The 23,165-nt window shown below is 40.5% G+C and overlaps 1 protein-coding gene and 1 long non-coding RNA gene across 2 annotated transcripts in view; one reads left to right on the plus strand and one right to left on the minus strand.

Annotated features, from left to right (window-relative positions):
- LOC148026798 (purine-uracil permease NCS1-like) overlaps nucleotides 1–13,006 on the plus strand; it is a 33,233-nt gene extending 20,227 nt beyond the window's left edge. Inside the window, exon 2 of the mRNA XM_087691325.1 lies at nucleotides 11,971–13,006. Within this exon, the coding sequence (XP_087547451.1) occupies nucleotides 11,971–12,725 (755 nt within the window). The 3' untranslated portion in view covers nucleotides 12,726–13,006. The remainder of the gene's footprint in view (nucleotides 1–11,970) is intronic.
- On the minus strand, nucleotides 10,474–13,467 carry LOC148026799 (uncharacterized). The gene is made up of 4 exons (XR_015692904.1): nucleotides 13,326–13,467; nucleotides 13,097–13,214; nucleotides 10,936–11,094; nucleotides 10,474–10,766 (listed from the first exon to the last, which is right to left on the minus strand). It is a non-coding gene; the product is annotated as an uncharacterized LOC148026799 (long non-coding RNA).
- Nucleotides 13,468–23,165: the final 9,698 nt, after the last annotated feature.

The raw sequence follows: 23,165 nt of genomic DNA on the forward strand, positions 1-23,165 counted from the left end.
ATCAAAGAGATTGGTCTCCAGTGTTGCAGCTTTGACGGTGAAGGGACCTTTGGAATCAGTTTGATAAGGCCTTCTTTCCATGAGGAGGGCATGACCCCCGTTTCCCAAACCTGCTGAAACAAGACCACCAATGGCTTCACCAACTGCGTGGCTGAGCTCTGAAAGAATTCATTAGTGAGACCATCCCAGCCAGGACTTTTATCCGTCGGCAGGTGCAACAAAACATCCATGACCTCCTCCTCGCAAATATCCGCCTCCAAAGTGGCTTGCATATCCAATGGAACCTGCTGGCGGACCAGATGATAGAAGACCGAGCGGGCATGCGTAACCTGGCTAGAAGGCAAGGGAGAAGAACCAAGGAGTTCCATAAAATAATTTCTGCACATATTGACAATGGTCTACGGATCAGTGACCATGCGACCCTCCGAATCCTGGAGTCTGGTCATATTGTCGCGAGCCGGAGACGCATGCAAGGCGCGAAAGAACTTATGAGACTGGCAGGCACTATCTTGCAATGTGTCAGTCAAGTTATGCAGCTTGGCCTGCTGATAAGATTTCAACTGAAATACTTGAAGAAGATGGGCCAAACGCCTCTCCAATGACAACAGAAAATCATCATCTGGGGAATCCAGGAGCAAGGAGCGGACCAAAGCCAGTAGCTCCTCTGTTGCAGATCGACGACGGCGACAAAGCGATGCATGATGGATCCCATACTGCCGAGCAACACGCCGTACATTAGAGAGCAACCGTGCAAATGAAGGCAAGCCCTCAGAGGTGAAGTCCAATAAGAACCTCTCGATCAATTGCTGCATATAGCCCTGAAAAATTGAATCCTTCAAATAAGAGGAGTTGAAACGTAATGGGAGCCTATCCAGCAATTGCATAAAAGGCGCAATAGATCGTGCCCGCATCTCTAGCTGAAGGGGGAAATGATCCGACAACGCATACTGCTGCAAGACCTTCATTTCCAGCATGTCGGGAAGAAAATCGCCCCCCTGCATGATATACATTCTGTCCAGCCGCGACCAAGTAGTTGCATATTGTGCGGAATGAAAAGTAAACCCCGAAAAAGAAGGGTGAAGCCAGGACCAAAGATCCTGCTTAAGAACATGCAAAGCAAAGGAATTCCACACCCGGCTTTCCGGCGCATCCATTACCGAATGCGCTGAAGTGGACTGAGAAGAGTGAATACACATATTGAAATCTCCCATCAAAAGCCCCCTTCGGCCACGTGACATGGAGGCCTGCAAAGTGGACCAAAGATCCCGTCGGGATGCGGGATCATTCGGCGCATAGAGGCCCAATAACCATAAAATCTCTCCTTCAAATAAGACTTCGATAACCAGAAAGCGGCCCTGCACATCATTTTTAATAAGGACAGGCTGATATTTCTCATGGACAATCATTAGCACGCCCGAATAGTGCGTAGCATGGGTGCCTGCATAAAACAGACGGAATCCATGACAATCCACAACTTTCCCTGCTTCACCGTGACTTTTATGCTCAACTGCACACAATACATCCCACTGATTTTCATGCAAGACGGTCCACATGGCATGTTGCTTATGTCGAGAGAAAATGCCTCGCACATTCCATGTGGCTAGCTTCATATCTCTTCAAAAAAGAAAGTCAGGAACGAGGCACCTGTTGCCTCGATTTCACCTTTTCCGCGAGAGCATCCAGGACGCCCTCATCCAAAAAATCAGCCAAGACTGCAAAGGAATTCTGGCGACCTGCTTTAGAGGTAGAGGGTAAATCCACTGCCTTGGGAGTGGGGCGGGGATAACGCCGATCCCAGGGAGTAATCACATTACCTTTGGTATCAAACGCTAGCTTAGCAGGAGGGCCTTTGGGACCATCAGCATAGACTTTCCTTGGAGCCTGATTACGGGGGGCAGACGGGGCCATAGTGCGCGGAGCCTGCTGTGAAGTGACCATTTCTTTTCTGCGCGTATACGTGCGCACGGAATCCTGGGAAACAGGAGGCCCAGGATCTTCCAGGCCTGCATCCAACTTTTTACCTTTTTTGGGACGTGCCTCAATCCAGTCCATGCGACGGGAATCCAAACCGAGGACCGGTTGTTTGCCTTTATCCATGACTTCCTGGGGCGGAGCATCAAGCACCATGTCGTCCTTGGGCAGCACAATCTGCGCATCCTCTAAAGACGGTTGCCTTTTAGGGCATTCAGCCATGAAATGCCCCAATTTTCCACATGAAAAGCAGTGCTCCGCAAAGTTGCCCCATTTCAAGTGAAAATGCAGAGGATGCATGCCTGAACAACTGAGGCGAAGCCAGGCGGGCCTTTTCCTGGCCGTGTCCCATAACATGCATAAACGGTTCCGGTTCATTGCCCTGAGGCTTGGGGGAACCAGCACCGTGCCCACAACCGCCATCGCATCCTTCAACATTGGCCAATAGACCGCCGGACAATTTTCCACTTCCACCCACACCGGGCATTCTCGTTGAAGCAGACGCTGGAAGTCGGCCATGGGGCGCCATGGTACAACATGGACCAGGCGGCGATCAAAGAATAGTGGCAACTTGGACAGGAGCTCAGCTAGATGCATTTCCGATTTCAACAGCACCTCATAAAAGCCGCGAGGTCCAAGGAAGATCTCCTCAACACACTCCCCTTGCAATAAATGGTGCATCCACTGGCGAATATGCGACAGCACTGGGATCCTGCCAGTGAAGAAAAGGATAACTGCACGATCATAAAAAACCGAGAAGGATCTCAAGACTGATTTAGGGTCCACCGTAGCTTCCAGCACATCATCCGTTCCCGCTTCAGAAAAAGATTCAGTATTATGCTGGATATAATCGCCAAGCAGAGTATTGGCAAAGTCTAGCAAATGCTCCCAGTCAATTTCCTGCGAATCCACAGGATCAGAGGCCACTTGCGCATAGGAACGTTCCTGAGGACCCATTGGCTCATCAGAAGTATGCTTGGAGCGTTTGCCAGTAGGCGGCAGTTCAGAACCCGGCAGTTCAAAACCCGGAGGCAGCTCCTCCGTGCATGGCACCATATCCTCTGTCTCCTCTGCATCGGAATCAGGGCCAAGGGCTGCCACCGTCTGGTCGAGAAAATCCATATCCAGGCCAGCCATACTGCTGTCTTCTCGTTCGCGCTCTCTCTCTCGCTCTCGCTCTCGTTCTTTCCTGTACAGCGGCGCTGTCCAAGGACGGATTTCACAAACACAGCCAATGAAACCGGAGCTTTACCTGTCAGCCTGAGTCGTGGCCTGTCCCAAGAACGCGTGTGGCAGGGCGCAACCCTAACAGTGCAAGGGCCTGAGGGTGGAACACAGGTCTGGCAGTCGACGGCAGCGCGGGATAGTCGAGGGCGCAGGGCAGGGGCCTCGCCAACAGAAACCCTAAACACAGAGGGCAAACGAGCGAAACGCTGGTGCAGAGCCCGCCGCTCAGGCGGGCGATAGCAGGGCGGGGGCCGCTGACGATGGGCCGACCAGCAGCGGGGCGGGGGACTCAGTCGCGCCCGACGTGGCGTGGGAGATACGCAACAGGGCGCCAGGGGCAGCCGCGGCCAACGGAGCTTCAGGGGCGGGCGACAGGCGACGGGCCTGCGGGCGACGGACGACGGCCCTGCGGACGACGGCCAGACGGCAGCTGCAGGCGACGACGTGGAAGCAGACGCGCAGGTGCTGACGACGGGGAACCAGGCTATGGCGGCACGACAGGCGACGCGATCTCTCTCTCTTGACTCTCTCTCTCTCTCTCTCTCTCACGTGTGAATCTTTTGATTTTTGTAGGGCTTGTGCGAGGTATATTCTCTCTTTCATTGCACCATGCCAATTTTCTCTTTGACCTTCACACTCTTGGGTCCTGGAGGCTTCCCCTCCCAAGGCCGAGTTATAGAGTGAGAGTGCATACTTCTCCTTCCACCTTTCAATGTGGTGAGAGGGAATGGTTTCTTCGCTTATACTTACAAGGATTTGATCATTGACTATTTCATCATGCATTTGCATCATCTTCTATTTGTATTAGGATGATCTTCCTTTGTTTGACTATGTGAACAATTGCCATGTAGAAGAGATGCTAGTTTCTTCAATGGAGTCAAATAATATGAAGAGTAATAATATTCTCTTGCTATTTTCCCATGAGGAGAGAGAGAAATATGCTGAAAATAATATTTTTCAGAAATAAAATATTACCTGAACAAGGCGGCAATCAGCATTATGCTGAAATCAGAGATTAATGGATGAGATGCTTCGACAATGCAGACAACAACAGAATTTGAGAGAATTCATCCAATTAAGGAGCTGAAATGAGAGAATTTGTCTTCAATATCGGGAAAAAATAGTTCTAGCAGCCAAATAATATGATTTTTTGAGTAGATTGAGACCAAAGAAAGTGAATTGAGGCAAAATTCCCAAATTTCGAGTGCCTCCAAGGTGAAATTGGGCAAAAAACCCCAAAATTTACCAAAAATTTGTAGAGAACTTGAAGAAATTCGATTAAATTATTACCCAATTGGTGTCAAATGCTGTGCCTCAATGTGAATTGAGCCTCAACTTTGACGAATTTCAAAAAAGGCCCAAATTTCCAAAGAAATTTGGGGGAAATTGAGTTCGAATGGTGAAAAGCCCCAAATTTCATCAATAAATTCAAGAGGAATTCGAAGAATTTTTGTGAAATTTTTACCCGAATGATGCTAGATGTCGCGGTTGTTGATGAATTGAGCCTCAATTTGATGAGGAATGCCAAATTTTTAAAAAGCTCCAAATTTGGCAATGAAATTTTGGCAAAATGTGGGCAATTCAACGAAAAGCCCCAAATTTGTCAACAAGCGACAACAAATTTCTTCAATCCAATGATGAATTTTGATAGATTTATGAAAAGGCCCAAATTTCTTGCATAAATTGGAGCTAAATTGGAGGTTTTGTGAAAGTCCCCAATTTTTACACAACTTGTGCTTAGATGGGGCAAAAGGATGCGAATAGGGGCCTTTTTTGAAACAAGAGATATTAAACCTTTTAATGTAATGAAGGATACTTGGAACAGGATAAAAAATTATGTGTTGGTCGAAATGAAACATGATGCCATGATGATGTGTCGATGTGGTAGGCTTTGTCAGCGACTCTTCTCAAGATTGTCAATAGGATCATCTAGATGTGAATTGAGGCCACAGGTGCATGGCTGATTGAGGACCAATGGTAGGGGCGTAACAGGCAGGTCTGCGGTGAACCTCAACGACTGATGGTGAGACTAGTGCGTAGTGACCAAGGCAATAAACCAATTGATCAGTGAGGGGCAACAAAGTCAATGCTTGAGCTGTGTGGCTGCAGCTTGTAGGATAGTGGATGAAGCACTCGATTGAGCAATGATAGTAGCTGTAGATGGTGAAGGCGCATGAGCTACAAGTGGTAGGCGGTCCAATCCCAATGCTGATGGCATTTGTGCGCTGAGGAAATTGAGTGGAGGCAACAATGGCAGCATGGCGAAGTGCGACTGTCGAGATCACTTAGTCGAGGCGATAAGAGCTTGCACAATGGCGATGGCTTTGGGTAGCAGCTGACTGAGGTGGTGTGGCAGTCAATGGCAGTGGCTACGTGGAAGCTAGTCCTGAGCAATGGTGATGGAGGTAAGTGACTTTGATACTATTGTTGGCCCAGGTGTGGAGTAATTGCGTGGTTAAATTAATGAAGAATGAATGAGAATGAAATAATTAATTGATGCACAACACTCAATCACAAATGAAAAGCAGTGTATTAATGAGTGAGAGAGAATATAATGCTCGAGGCGATCACAATGAAAATGCCACACTTGTAGGTTATTAAAAACACACATCCCCGTGATAGACCTCCCCCTTGAAATCCTTGCAATCATCCTCGATTGAATTGCAATGACATAGGCAAAAGTACTCGATTGCAAAAAGCATAGGCATCATAATCAAAGAACATCGGCCACTATTGTTCAACTATCAAATTCAATAAAAATTGCATGTAGGTCAACTTCAATGTGGATGTAGAATCTCTATCAATTTGCTATAAATACTTCATTTCTTGCAGCTGTTCTGATCTTTGAGCTTCTATTTTAATGGGCACACACTTCAAGCTGGCTAAGAAATTCTAATTTGTGCTGTAATTAGGTTTTGACATCCTAAACATTATTGTCCACCCTCAATCTGCTGGGAATGGCCGAGATTCAATGGCACACTTCTCCAAACAGCTGATAAATCCCAATCACAGCAATAATTAGGTCTGAATTAAGCAAAACAGTGTTGAATACCTTTAGATTTACTGAGATGATGGAGGACAGCAGAGAAGAGAGAAATCTTCAATTTGATGCCAAGAAAGGGGCTGTAACAGTAATCCTCTCCTATTTCAGAGAAAGCAAATTGGGTCACTGCTGGTTTCTAGGTCTTGCTGTTATCTGAAAATCCACTATCTACACTACCAACTGTTAATGACCTCATTTTTAGGGTTTCCTGTCATTTACATCCCCAGAATCTTGCTCTTGATCAGGTTATCATGCTGTCCTTTAGCAGCTGTCTCCCTACTCACAACTGAGATCTCCACTCTCAAATCTGCCCTAGACAGTCGAGAATGGGAGAAAAAGAGCCCAACATGAAAGATACACTTGCATGCAGCCCAAAACTGATCCAAACTTGACATTTGGCAAATTTCCATTTTCACTGGGGCCTCCACAAGCAAAAACAAGCTACCTAGCCCTTCTGCTCCGCTCTCATTTTTAATAACATTTAATGCTTCCCAACCTCAATTTTAGATTCCTAACCTCCTTGAACTTGAAAGTGTTGAAACTTTCCACAAACCTTGGTCTAGGACATAAGATAATTGAAATCTCTAGACCCCATTACACCAAAAGTGATTTTCAAGGGGAAATTCATTGTCCTTGACCAAGATATGACCTAGGTACCCCGTTGGAACCTGTCCCTAACAACTCTCCACCAATATTCCCTATTGACAAAGCTAGGATTATCTATCACTGTGACACACATTTAACTTAATCTCACATTTGCACCTCATATATGCACAACTTAAGTGTCCAAAGAGCATTCAGTTAAAATTTCATGTCCTCATGATAGACCTCCCCCTTAAATCTTTGCAATTGTGCTTGATTACCAAGCATGATACAAATGCATTAGCTACCACTAGAAATACATGTTGGCATTATAGTCAAACAATGTGTGCATCTATTGCTTAGCATGTCCTTTGTATGCTTAAAATTTTAGTCACTAGTCACAATCCATATACGTGAATCATAACTATTTTCAGAACCGTAAGGGATGCATACACATGTTGAAACCCAAAACTGTTCTGATAACCAAGGCAAAGTAGTGTAATAAACTGAACAACACCTCATTTACTTGGCTCATCATCTTCTCCTCTTGGGCTGCACTCACCTTGTGTGGTGGCTTGTTAGGAGGGGTACTTTTGGGAATCAAATCTATGGCATAATCTTCTGGTCTCTCAAGCAGGCCTTGAAAGTGACTAAAAAAAGCAATTAGCATACATTTTTAGAAATGATATGCGATCCTTGTCTAACTTAGAGATATTCTCCATTTCCATTTTCATCTTTATTCTAAGAAAAAACCAAGTACGTTGAAAGATAAATTTTCATTACTTCTGAGATGGCAAAAGCTGATACAATAGGGATATTCCCCTTTTAATTTTACATCTAGAGTATGATTTTTCCCTTGTGCATGACACCAAGGCATACCAAGCAATACATCACAACCCTCCAATAGTGCTATGAAGAACTCTTCGATGTCCATATAATTTTGAATATGCAAGCAAAGCTTTCCAATAAGAGGTGTGATAGGCTTTGCATGGCCCATACATACCATATTAATCTCTCTCATAGGGCCCATTTTATCCTCTTTGATACCTAGATGGGCAGCCATGTCTGTAGAGAATAAGTTTGCTCGTGCTCCATTGTCAAAGAAGATCAATGCATATTGATCTCTAATCTTTCCCCATCCTCTACAAAGTTTAGTTGCATCATCATTGGATTAATTACTGATCGCATTGGGAACCAAACCAACTGAGGATTTGGGCTTCTTTCCATTAGGATCACCCTTATTTTTAGCATTACCAGATTGCTACCTTTTAGAAGGTCCCTTGCCATGTGCCCCTCTTATCTACATACAAAGCATTTATATGCAACCTTCAATTCCTTGCTCAAATTACTAAATGAAATTCAATGCTTATCTTGCACACCACTAAACATGTTAAACTTCACCTTTGTACTACCTGCATCGTAGTCCTTTGCTTTGCCCTTTGGTACCAAGTTATTATAAGTGAAGGCTACAAAAAGGTACATTTGTTGTATTTGCATCAGAACCTACACCATATGGAGCATTTTCGTAACCAATATCCATTCCACGAGCTCTATATACACTAGAGGGTGCAGATGCATTACCATACATGCCATTTTGTATGCAAGGCATCATGCCAACGCTACTATACACGGGATTTTGCATTCCACTTGCCATACCCAAATACATTGGGCCTTGCATTCCCTGCATTGCTTGCTGCATACCATAAGGATTTGTGACATACCCATAGATGGTTCTTGACCAGCCATAGCATGGACAATCTACCCATTGCCAACCTCGGGTGTCCCATATTTGCTTGCATGCCTTGCTGTTCAACACTTATTGGATTGGCAGTACCAACTTCCAAGATGGCCTTGCATTTGTGTAGCTTGTCCCACTGGCATCATTTGCTTTTGGTCATTATCAACATTTGGTGCATCTGTGGTGCCTCTTCCTAGGAACTCCTTGTTGTCCCAAAGTTCTAGAGGTTGATATCTTCTTGTTGCCTTTGCTGTCCTTCTTCGAGGATCTCAAAAATTTCACAAATCGAGGATCCTTAGCTAGTTGGCAAAGATATCAGCTTTTGTCCTCAACTAAGCCTTAAGCAAATGACCATAATCTTTGTCTCCTTGCCAATCATTAGCATTTTGTGGCCTTAAGGGACCCATTTCTTGGTCAAAACCACTATTCTCTACCTGCTGCCCATGCTGCATGCATGTTCTAAGATTAGTCATTGCAATACTTTGTGAACTTTCATATTGTGAAGCATCCTCATGACTTGAACACATCTCACTATATGATGGCATGCTTGCTGATTTGCACTCAATTGATTACAATTTTAGTAAAATGCAAATTCATTGGCTTGCACACAAATGCCTTGGGCCCACCTAGTCAAGGGAGTTGATGAATCTTTGAAATGGAAGAATGAAATCCACCTTCCTTCCTAGAAAGGGTGGTAGATGACTTGATTTAACACAAATTACAGCAATCAATAAATTCACAAATCTGAAAACATACACTTTACTAATCAATATTGGATATTGGATAGCAATTGGCCCCATCAATTGGCACCCCTTGTGGTATTTCTTTAATTTGTTATGTTGAAGTATACTGAGATATGGGCTGATCTTCTTCAATCCTCAATACAATTGCTGTCGTAAATGATCAATAACTCTTTAGATCAATTTGCCCCTTGATCGACCTTCAAACCGGGTGCTATTTGGTCTTCAAACTCTTGCATGCAGGTCACAATAAATGGAGAATGGGCTCACCCCTCGGATTAGCTGTAAATTCTCCTTCTATAGTGGCTACACCAAGTATGGGGCCTTCAATTAATGGGCAATGGCCACGAATCTTAGGGTTTCAGCAGCAAAAATCACTACTGCTCTTCACCAATGGCTGAATTATGTTGAGAATTGCCAAGGGAATGTCAAAGAATGAGAGAGGAAATTAGCTGAAGAGAGTATTTTTTGAATGTAGCTTTGATGGCAATTTTGATAGTGCCAACAACTTCAAAAGGGGAGTAAAACTCTAGTTTGGCTATTGAGGCCCCCTATTTTATTGCTGCCTCTCATTGAGGAGGTGAAGGAAACTTGTTGCCTCTATCTTGTTGTGTTGTGTGACTAGCCGTCGCTTGTTTTAGAGCTAATTTGATAGCCCTAGAATGCCCCAAGAGGCGTCAATCTAGCTAGAATAATAATTCCTTAGCCTCCATGCTCAGCCAGCCCCGAACAACTTTCTCTTAGCTTGCATGGGCAGGTTTGCCAAGTGGCAACCTTTCAAAAGTGATTTCCAGCATCATTTAGTTTTTGCAAATTAATGAATTATTATTTTTTCCTTGCCAATTACTAGTTAGTGCCCATTCTCATTTAATGTACTAAGCCCCATGGAGATTTAAGTTGTTCGAAGCATTAGGGCTAGCATTAATTAATTAATTAATGCATGGTCCCAACGTCACCACTCGACATTTTAATTACCCTATTAATATCTTAGACCCAAACTAACACCAAGCACCCACAAGTATTTGCCCAACATAACTTTACATGACTTTTGCCAATGTCATCCACTATTATCTTAGGGTACTAGGAGACTTATTGACTAACATTTCACATGTGCACCTCACATGTACACAACTTAATAATGCCAAAGCTAAGCATTAAAAATACATGTCCTTGTGATAGCCTCGGACCTAGTGAAGCCGAGTAACTCTATTACTACCACTACAATAGCACTGGTTCTCTACACATGGTCATGGCTCTTATCAATCCATCATGTACCATGGGTGAGGCTCAACACTAATTCATTGCACCACATGGTGTCACTCTTTAGACTAAACAACAAAGCTTTCTCAAGTAGCATCCCTACATCCCCCTCTATACTGAAATGCCTTTGTTGAAGAAGAGGCTTAGACCACTCTTGGAAAGCTCCACCAACTGGAACCCTCCTTCAATGAAAGGTTCTGAATTCCTGTGATGTGAGAAGCATGTCATTTACTAACATCTGACAGTCATGGAGAACAAAAATATCTCAAGGATGTGTAGTGATCACTTAAACATGAATGTGGTCCTAGAAACTTGTATAGTAGACACCTCTCAATTTCACTCGTGTACTGGGTAGATCCCCTCTAAAGTCTTACCTGCAGGCACTCTAAAGAAGGTGGCTGAAAACTTGTAGAATAGGAAGCTTGTCTCCATGTCACTTTTGAAGCCATCAAGAGAGTATCTGCTGATGAGTAGCAGATGTTGGCTGTATATGTCCAACTCCAAGCTGAAGCCTCCACTGAAGTAGAGACTATCTGAGTCAAAGAAAATTTAACAAAAAAATGAATAAAACATAGGACTTTCCAAACCCAAGCCATCATGAGCTGCTGAAGGGATGCCCACCATCCACAATAGTCCAAATACAGTCTCCAAAACTAGAAACACAAGCCTCCAAGGATGCCCGAGTGAAAGTGATAATCCAGCATGTATACCAACCATGTGAGGACAAATACACATTGCAAGCGTGTGAAAATACTTTTGGGTAGTAGGTTGAAAGCATACTCCAAATGAGAGAGATTGGGAGTACCCCCAAGGTGCCCTTTTACAGAATATTAGACCAGCAAATAGGGAGAACACAGAACAGCCAGAGATCAGATGCAAAAAATGTGGAGCAGCTACAGATCTGGGACGTCCTGTCAAGACCCTAAGAGGACAGGCCCAGATCAGCAGCTAACTTTCTCGATGCCATTAGCTTAAGAGGATAGTAGGCCAGCATTAAGACCCACATTGATGCACACTTGATATAGGAGAGAAGGCATCAGCTTCTTTGGGATTCGCATTAAGTATTGCACAATCTATGATATAATACATTGTGATATTATGGGCCATTCGCCTTTGTTTTTTAATTCTTATCTACAAGAAAGCGTGAATAAGTCAAGGTGACACAAGGAAAGCGATAATGGTAAGTGCTACATAAATACATAAATGTGAATCTTTTGATGCAAAGGGATGATGGCATATGTCACGTAAAGGGACAATGGATAAATGTTACATAAATCTTTTGATGCAGACTTTTCCTTTTCTAATCTGAATTTATGACTTTTCGAAATGGCACAATGCTGGATCCAAAAGCATTTGCTTTTATCCATGTTCCAATATGTAATTTAACTTTATTGTATGCATTTGGACAGATATTACACGTTTTGCCAAGTCCCAAGGAGATCAAATAGTTGGTCATTTAGGCCTGCCAATATTCATGGGGCTATTTACATTTCTAGGTTTAGCGGTGACATCTTCCACTGAACTAATTTACGGTCATATCATCTCAAATCCTATTGAATTACTTGGCCAGATTGGTGGAGTTTTACCAGTTCTTATTTCTTTTGTTGGTCTCACATTGGCCACATTGACAACCAACATAGCTGCAAATGTCTTGGCACCTGCCAATGCCCTTGTGAATTTATGTCCTAATGTTTTTAGTTTTAGGACAGGGGCACTTGTAACTGCTATTGTGGGGCTTCTTTTTGGACCATGGCAATTTATCAGAAGTAGTCAGAGCTACATCAAAACATGGTTGGTAGGTTATGCTGCCCTTCTTGGGCCCTTGAGCAGTATCATCCTTACTGACTTTTACATGTTGAAGGGACGGAAATTGGATGTGGATGCTCTTTACTCCAAGAGCCATTCTGGAGCATATTGGTATACCAAAGGCTTCAATTTGATGGCTGTGGTAGCTTTGGTGGTTGGTGTGCTACCCAGTATTCCAGGTTTTCTCTACACAGTAGGCCTATTGAAGCACACATCTAACATTTTCTTAGCTGTGTATGATAGTGCATGGCTTTTCGGTTTCATGTTGTCAGGACTTCTGTATTGGAGTTTGTGCATGCTTCAGAAATTTTGGTCAAGTTGGAGTGGGTATCCCAAGGTTGGAGAACAATCAGGATAATTAAAACTATAATTAGCCATGAAAATGCATGGCTTCAACCACCCAACGGCATTTCCCTTGTTCTGTGTGTGAGCTTGATGTATAAAGTCACCTGCCTCTGAGCATCATGCATCAACACCTACAATTTGTGTTACTACTGAATCGAGTTAATAAAGGACATATGTTTGCTGTAACATCAATATTGAGGTTATTGCATACGCTTATTTGAGTCTGTCCCTTGACACAATCGAGGATAGCGACCTCAAGTACACATGAAAATTCAACTCAACACACAATTAAATTCATTGCCTTGACTGCACATTAAAGATTGAGATGTGCTTCAAACTTGATGTGACAATGGCTCTCATAATCAGGTAACAAAGGCACTCTACCTTACACTTCCCATGCGCAAATTCAAAATTAATCATGGTCCTGTGAACATATTTGATCCATCCCCCTCATGTTTTCCTGCTGTCTGTTGTTCTCGTAGATGCACACAAATGCCTAAACCTGCTGACACATCCTCAGCACATTGTAACATTTTCTACAGGAACAAACTGTTCGAGAAAGATTGTAATAGACGAGGAAAAGGTTGAAAGAAACGTCAAATGTTAATCAAACCTGCTGATCCACCTTCAGCATCCTACTACAGGAGCAAATTCTACAAGAATAATTTAGAATGGAAGAGGAAGGTTGAAGACAGGTCCCCCAACAAGGAAGAAACGAGACTTCAAGGGAATGCTCAATGCCAAAAAGCTTAGAAGAGAAGACGAAAGGTTGAAGGAAGGCCCCTAATTAAGGAAGAAGTTAAAACTTGAGGGACATTCTCAATGCTTAAACTTACTTAACACCTTAAGCATATCAAAATAATTTTTAGAGGAGCAAATTGGGTCTTCTAAAAGAACAGCAAAAGGTAGTATTAGTCTTTTGAGGGCAATTCTCACTTGCATTCATATAAAAATGGCATCTTGGACTCCTCAGTCCAACTTAGTCCAATCAAACAAAGTTCATAATTGTTCCTTTGTTAATTTATGTTTTGCTCATGTTTATATACATAGGTGATGTTAAGTTCTCACTACTACTACCTCTCCTTACACACACTCTCTCCTATGGCATGCCCCTTCTTTTCCTTTGTTTCCTTTATCATCAATGTAGCCGAACTTTCTATCAGTGCATTGAGTACCAGGGCATTGATAGTAGATTGGAGCAAATTGCAAGCATCCAATACATGCACCCAATGCATAATTCCAACATCTACACTAAACATAGTGTTCTAAATAAACATAACTCAGCATTATGCCTACCTTTTAAGTGTGGAAACTCCTATAACAAGGGTACATGTGTGTGTGAGCATTGCCATTGTAGAGCCTCTTTCAAAGGCTTTCTTGCTTGTGTGTTTGTTTATGGGTGTTGACACAATAAGTTTAACAAATTCCCATATTGTGTATTACGATAATATCATGATTTTTTGCTTGTGAGGAATCACATCCCTAGCTAGGTGCAGTTGGGGGCAAGGGATTGTTGGCTTGGGGTATAGTTGGGAGTTGGTAGCCCCTTGCCCCCAACTAAGGGTTTGTAGTTGGGAGCTCCTTGCCCCCAACTGCGTCTAGATAGGTATATGGTGCCTCTCTAGTAAAAACTTATGATGTTGAAGACTAACATCGGAAAATATAAAAAACTTCTTATGTGAAAAAACCAAGGATTTCTTTAAATTGTAGCGACCCAATAGAGCATCTACCAGTTAGGCCATGCAAAAAACATGCCACTTGCAAATAGAAACCCCAATTAAAGCATAAAACTAGTAACATTTTAAGTTAAATTTGAAATAGCAATAAATAAAAAGTTAAGGTTGCTCAAAATAGCCTAAACTAGCTTAACCAATCAAAAGATTGTTTATGAGATTTTTTTTAAAATGTAAAAATTTCACTAAAGTTTAACTTAGTAAGTTAATTTTGTTTTGCATTTTTTGGCCAAAATAAATATAGAAAGTAAGAAGTGGAAGGTTATAATGAACAAAGATAACAACCATGTCTCTCTATACAAGAACTAATGCTACAAATCAACAACACTGATTAAGTTCTACTTTCATTGCTAGCCAACCAACAAAATCAAGCCTCCATAAAAGTAGTCCCACTAACTCGACCATTGCATATGTCCCAAATCAATTTCTAGCCTTCCAATAAAGGACATGTTGACATGGATAGTGACAGGGTACCATGGATGGCTAGATGACCACAAACCACATGAGATAAGAATAGTATTGGAGGGTATTGTTGCTACATGTCACACACAACAAAATGAATGTACTAAGTTAAATTGGTCTAGCATGGAGGGGCAACTAATAAACTTAGAGGACCTCACATAATCCAACTAGGCAACTTTGCCACTACCTTGAATGACATCCTTAGCATGTCCCAAATCAAATCTTTATCTCCTAATAAGCCATAACAACATATTGCTAAAACTAGGGGTATATATCAATGTACATATCTCGATATGAATATGAATACAAATCAATGTTTGCATTTATAAAGAGTCAATTAATAAAATATTCATACAATAAAGCATAATAGAAACAAAGCTTCAGCAATGAAATAATTGTGAATAATTAGAAGGTGAACCTATAACATTGTTTGCCATTAAGTATCATTAGTTATTACTGAGGATCGACCCAACAATGTCAAAGCCCATGAAATGACATTCTCTATGGCCCCGTTTAGGACATGATATACCTTATAGAATTCGAGATCAAAGACCAAAGACTTTGAATAAAGCTATACCAATTGCATTGTTGTATGCATGGATCAATGGAGTGAAGTTGTTGATGCAGGTTGAGAGAGAAGAGAGACAGAGACATAGTCTTTTGGTGGTACTAAAGAGTAACTCAATAATGTTTTAGAAATTCATGTACATGTCAACCCTTAAGGGTGGGCACGGGCATTGCATTGGGCACTGCCCTTTATCCCAACAACCTCCCCCCCAAAGGCAATGTGCCCAAAGGTAGAGGAAAAGAATCAGCTAATTCTAAGTATGTACAAAGCTAAAAGAGGCTACACCTATCCAATACCCATCATCTACCTGCAATGGGCAAACCGCTCTGCTTGGAAGACCCTTCGTGAGAAGGTTTGCAAGGTTTATCATCAGAGTGTACCTTGACTAGCTCAATGTTCTTATTGTCAAGTATCTCCCTGATGAAATGATACTTCACCTGTACGTGTTTTGTCTTTGCATGAAAGACAGGGTTCCATGCTAACATGATAGCACTCTAACTATCACAGTGGAGGACATGAACCTCAGTGATACCAAGCTCATCAACCAAATGTGACAACCATAAGGCCTCTTTGCATGCCTCTATAGTAGACAGTGCAACACACTTCTGCAGCTTGGATATCCAGGAAACAGATTCCCATGTGAAGGTAAAAACATACCCTGAAGTGGACTTCCTGTAGTTTGCACGTCCAGCATAGTTTGCATCTGTAAAGCCAACGACAGATGCCTTCTGCTTACCAAAGTAGATGCACAAATTCCTTGTGCCCTTGAGGTATCTCATAATACCTTTCACTACTTCTTAATGCTTTCTTGCTAGGGTTCGCCGTGTACTTGCTAACCACTCCCGTTGCAAAGGCAATGTCTGGACATGTAGCAACCATGGCATACATCAAACTACCAGCCGTTGAAGCATATAGAATCTTAGCCATTTCAGCCTTCTCATAATCAAATGTAGGGATTTTCTCTGCATCAAGTTTCACATATGGAGACAATGGAGCTTCGATTGCTTCTCCCCCCCTCCCTCCATATTGAAACACTGCAAAATCTTGGATATATACTCCTGCTAAGACAGATAGAGTAAACCCTTTGACCTATCTCTGAGTATCCACATCCCAAGAATGTGATTTGCATCACCAAGATCCTTCATCTCAAAACTGACATGTAGATTCTGCTTCAATGAATTCAAAGCATGAGTATCCTTGCTAGCAATTAACATGTCATCAACATACATAACCAAGATAATCAGGCAGCCATTTGCTGCCTTCTTAGTGCACAAGTAGTGATCAACTTGACTCCTTTGACAGCCCTAAGACTGCATGAAAGTATCAAACTTATGATAGCATCATTACGTGCATTTTTAGTGTCATTTACAATAGGTATACACTATTGTCCCCACTGGGCACAAACGACTGTCTAAAAGGTACATCCTCCTTGAAAACAACCCTCCTGACTTCCTCACTCTTCTCGAGCTGCTTATGCATGCGATATTCATAGAAAATTACATCACTGTTGCATACTATCTTTCTTTTCTCGGGATCCCAAAGGCTATACCCCATCTCACCCTTGTTACCATATCCTAGGAATATGCATTTATAGGACTTTGGTTCCAATTTGCTGCGTTTTTCTTTTCATATGTGCACACAAGCCTCACAGCTAAACACTCGCAAATGAGCATAAGAAGGTGGCTTTCCCAACCACTCTTCATGAGGGACTCTCCCCCCCAAAGACTTGTTTGGTGACCTATTGATAAGATAAACAGCTGTCATAACAGCCTCTGCCCAAAAGCCATGGGGTAATGCAGCATGAGACAATATTGTATGAACCTTATCCTAGATGGTTCGATTCATGCGCTTTGCAACTCCGTTTTGGGATTGATTATGAGGGGCAATGAGTTCCCTCTTTATTCCCTTACTGTCACAAAATGCATGTAAGGCTTTGGACACATCCTTCCCATCGTTGTCAAAGTGAAGTCACTTAAGTGTCTTATCAATTTGGTTCTCAACCAATGCCAGTAATTTTTGAAACTTGTCAAGCACGTCATCCTTGCTACAAATAGGGTAAACCCATACCTTCTGAGTAGTGTCATCGATAAATGTGACAAAGTATTTCTTTCCCCCTAGAGATAACCCTGGCATCTAACAGACATTGGAATGTACTAACGCTAGAGGCAAAGATTTCAATGAAAGAGACTTTTTATGAGACGTCTGTGCATGCTTACCATAAACATAATGATCATAGTGCTCAAAATCAACATAACAAAGACAAGGCAAGTAACCCAAACGAGAAAGTACTTTCATTCCTTTCTGTGACTCATGAGTCCCAATCGACCATGCCACAAGGAAACACTTGGCTGCTCGGTCACGGCAACAACATGGTCATGCACACTAGATACATGAAGTGGATGCAAAATATCACTCTGGCAATAACCCTAGATCCCTTTCAGATCTTCCATTTCCCATCACCAAAGGTGGTATGAAAACCATCATCATCTAGCTGACCAGTACTAATCAAGTTCTTCTTAAGTTGAGGTACATGCTTGACACGCTGAAGAGTGAAGAAAGATCCATGTTGAAACTGCAGCTGCACATTGCCAATACCTACATTGTCACATGCATAGTTGTCCCCAAGATGGACAACTCCATGTCTGCCCCCAGTGTAGTCAGAAAACCACTTGCGATGAGGGGTGACATGAAAAGAGGCATCTGAATCTAAAATCCAAGTGTGCATGTCATCATCCATATCTGCAATCAAGGCATCTGCATTGAAACAAGAAGAGACAAAGAGAACATCATTCCCATTGTCGCTCTCATGGTTGACTACATTCACCTCTTCGATCTTTACATTGCTCTTCTTAGCAGACTTACTCTCTTTCTTCTCTTCTTTACTGTCATTTGTCTTCTTGCCTTTCCCTTTCTCTTTCTTCCATCTATACTAGTCATGTTTGAAGTGACCCTTCTTGCCACAGTGATGGCATTCAACATCCTTACCATAGGATTTATTGTGTCCCTATTCTCAAAATGGCATTAAGCCCTATTCATTACAGCCAACAAATCCATATCAAAATTGAGTAAAATCTCAGTCAAAATCAGCCCAAATGCATTTCAAGTCATAGGCATATCATTCTTCATTGTCTTGACATCAAATGAGCATGTATATGCATCAACAAACATGTCCAAGGACCAATGTCAGCTTAGGATAGAGTGCTGCCTATAAAATTTAGGCTGTGAATTGTGTATTCCAGCTACAAGTAAGTCTGCAAAGTGATTCAAATCTGTGCCAAGATCAGCCCAAAAAAAACTTCAAGCTAATGGCACATGACCTCCAAGACATCATAATCCACTAGCATCCAATAGCTATTATATGAGCATGACATGTGAGCATCAAACCTATAAATATGTGTGCTGCCTTGTGTATACAGCGTGTAAAATAGTATATTCCATGTTCTACACTGAATGTATTAGCCCAATGTCAATAGCAATGTCCAATGTCAATGCTCAAGGTCTATGTCAAGCATCCAAATATGTTAGAGCTACCCAAAATATGTCCACTAGAGTGCAAAACCCTTGAGGAGCTATGAGTCAATGTCAGCCTGCAACATGCGCAAATTAGCGTGAGATACCCTGAAGACTTGCTTGAGATGTTGAAGGTGAGGAGGCTCAAGGCAAGCACCAATGGTACCCAAGGAAGGCCCAAACAATGTCCAAACAAGCCTAGATAGGCTACAGACAAAATAGGGAAGAGAAGCTCCACTATGTTGTTGAGCTATGGCTGCCCACAACCTGTGACATTTCTCATAGACTTGTTCTACCTGTTCCCAAGCTCGTGCTTCACAATGCCTAGCTCCAACTCCCGTGTTTTGTGCTTTGATACCTTTTTGTTGTATGCACGGATCAATGGAGTGAAGCTGTTGATGCAGGTTGAGAGAGATGAGAGACAGAGACACAGTCTTTTGGTGGTACTGAAGAGTACCTCAATAATGTTTTAGATAGGTATATAAGTCATGTACAGGTTAGCCCTTAAGGGTAGGCATGGGCATTAAATTGGGCACTGCCCTTTATCCCAACATGCATAGTGCATAGAAAACAATATGTTAAATAAATGCATATTTGATTTGATACAATCTACAAACAAGAAGAAACACCAACAACGATGAATATTGATTGACAAAATGTTCAATCTTCTAAAAATATACCTCAACATGATAATCAAGGACATTCGAGATATTTCAATTGTAACTTGTTTAGACATGTAGCCAAGCACTATAAGAAGCCAATGCAACCATGAATGACTAGATTTTCAAGATTTTTAAATTGGACATGATAACATTATCAAACCTTGGAGTAATTTAGGGAGGGACTAAGCAAGTGGCTAATGGAGGAAACCTATCCACAGATACAAGCATCTATAGCATCAAATAGTCAACTCATACCTATAATAACATTAGCAATAAAGGGACACTAATTGTCTATACTAGTGGACACATGAAGTGTTTTTTTTGTTCATTAATAAAGGAGTTGTTTGAAACTTTAAATTAGAAGTTAAAGATGAATCACAAACCTTAATTTTATTTAGAGATAAGAAATGCACATATACTTCAACACAAGTCACCATAATAAATTTTGATGTACAAGGCACTTTTTACTTGCATGAATGTTATATGCATTTTCAAGGCAACATTTTTTTCTAACTTTAGGTTGTGATTTGAGTAGACAATGTGTACAAGGAACATTAGACTTTTAAGACAAAAAAGTCAAACTTCTAGGAGATAATTGGCTTGCAATATATATATATATATATATTCTAGTATCTACTCCAATTGAACATCACATCAATACATTAAATTATGCACCAATAAAGATGGCAAAACATAAAAGATTGTCAAAAGAAAAGAAATAATTAAACCAAATGTGCAAGAGTTGTTAAAAAAGGATATAATCCAATTATCAAAAAGCCCATGGATAGTTGAACCACATTTAGTTTTAAAAAAATTGGGTGAATATTATTTTTGTGTTGATTATTGCCTCTTAAATAAAATAACACAACACGATGTCTATCCAATCCTAGAATGGATGTTTTGATAGCCAAGTTAAGAAATAAAATTATTTTACATCTTTAGATTTAACATTTGATTATTGAAAAATACCAATAAATAAGTAAATTTTTGAATGACAAGGATTTTCATATAGAAAAATAGAACTTCATAAATTTAGCAATTCAAGATTGTAAAATCAAAATTATATGCTATAAAAAATAGAAAAACACATTGTTGATGCTCTCTTTGAGATTCCACACATTCAAATATAGATCAACTTCCTATAAATATACAATTAATAGAAATACTTCAACAACAAAATGTAGATCTACTAAGAAGTATTAGTGAAGTTTAGAAATAACAACCTAAGAATACAAAGGGCATATTATATTCAAAATAATATCTTATGTTTAACAAACCAAGAACAAGAAACTAAGATATTAATTCCTAAATCCATACATAATAACTATATTAACTGTTTTCATGCTCATTCTCTATTTGGACACTTCAAATTTTACAAAAGTTTAGAATTTTTAAGAAAGAAATAATATTGGCCTAAATTACATTATTTTGTGGTAAATTGTCTTAAAAATTGCAAAAAGTTATCGAACGTTCAAAACTCTAACAACTATGGGATTACTTTAGTCCATTTAAGTATTGAAACTATTTGAATTGCTAGCTTGGCATACAATTGGTACACTACCTAAGAAAATTCATGAAACTAAATATACTACAGTGCTCATTGAATATCCAGGAAATTGGTGTGAAGCTAAGCATCCTGATGTAATAGCAACCTCAATAGATTTTTTTTTGTCAAAAGAAGTCATAATTAGACACTCATGCCCCACAACTATACTCTCAAATCAAGGACAAATTTTTTGGAGATCGTAATTCCTAAAGCTCTACAAAATAATTGTACTAACTATTTTCATACTTATTCTCTATCTGGATACTTAAGATTTCATAAATATTTAGAATTTATAAGGAATTTTACTAGCCTAAATGACATCATTCTATATCAGACTATCTTAAAAATTGCAAACAAGGTTAGACATTCAAAGTTCCAACATGTAAACCTATGGAAATATTTCATCCCATAAAAGAATCAAAACCATTTAAATTGATACATTGGCATATCTTTGCTCCATTACCCCAAAAAATTCAAGGAAATAAATACATCCTGCGCTGCTCATTAAATGTCTAACATGTAGTGTGAAGATGCATCATTATTTAGGTTGCATTTTATACTCTTTTTTTTGCATTTTAATAATGGTTGAATTCACGTTTGTCCCAAAAAAAAACCCAATGGTGAAAACATGAATAATATACTATTTAAAAGCATTTTGCATTTGAATAATGGTCGAATTCATGTTTGTTCCAAAAAAACCCAATGGTGAAAACATGCATTATAAAAGGATGCACAAAGACAAAGAATACATGTAATTTTTGCTCTTTTTACACCGAACACACACTCCCTCAATGTTGTGGTGCTCTGTGTGTGTGTGTGTGATAGGCATCATGATTAGGTGGATTTTTTTGTGCATCATTCCTCTCTCTTTCACAAAGTTTCATGAGTAGGCAGATTTCTCTTGGGATTATTATGAGCAACATCTTTTCTCTCTTACTTGCAATTTCATGAACAAGTATGTTTTCTCTCTTATTATGAGGAGGTGGAAGGAGGTCCATGAAGTTTCATCCTTGAGTGAGATGGCAATCATATTTCACCCACTCGCAACATCCAAATTTCATAACAAACAAACAAACAAACAAACAAATGACACAAATCAAGTTGCAAAAAAGCAACAATAAACATATGATTACCCCTAGGTTGCACCATCCACCAAGTAATGCCTTTGGACAATGTCCACAAAACAAATCTTCAATCATTGTTGAATTTCATGTTACAAGGAAATAATAATCAAGCTTGATTTTCTCTTAGGAAAACTAATAAATTCAAAGCATCATTAATTTAAATCCCACATTAGATAATTGCTTTTATTCAAATCCAATTTTAGGCTTACTAGCATTGAAGATGTCTTGAACATGGATAAACCAAAAGATAACCATCAAAAGATTTAGACATCCTAAGATGCCACGATTTTTTATGCCAAGAGGCATATTCCACGGTGGATTCCGTGAGGTTTTGCGGCGGATTCCGTAAAATTTTATTACTGAGGCTCATACAAAAGGTGGATTCTTTGTGCAAAAAGTCGATGGGGACGCTTATTCTTTTCAGGCGTTTTGTTAATTTAATGTGTAAGTGGGTGATTCCGCAAAATACATATTTAAATTAATAAACGTCTATGAGTTTAGAGTGCGCACTCGTAATAAATTAAGGTTAGGATTGAGTTCTAACCAATTTATTTTTGTAGCTGAAGACGGCTAGGTATTCACTTTTGTCGGTTTAATTGTATTATTTTTCTAACAATTGTGAATGCTTCAGTTGATGTGTAGAGCAAGCAGTGGTGGCATTGGGAAGCATTGGAGGATAGCGTGTATTCAAATTATCATCAATTTTTGATGGGCGCGTATCTTAGGCATGGCGTCCATATTTTGACTCGCTTATTTATTAAAGCGCTTGATATTTATTTATTATTTTTGTATGCGCATGGGCGCACGATTTAAATATTTATATTGGACATTGTATTTGGGTACCGCCT

The sequence above is a fragment of the Lygodium microphyllum genome, chromosome 13 (assembly GCF_053477565.2).
Source record: "Lygodium microphyllum isolate KBCC chromosome 13, Lygodium_microphyllum_v1.1.10, whole genome shotgun sequence".
Lineage (NCBI taxonomy): Eukaryota > Viridiplantae > Streptophyta > Polypodiopsida > Schizaeales > Lygodiaceae > Lygodium > Lygodium microphyllum.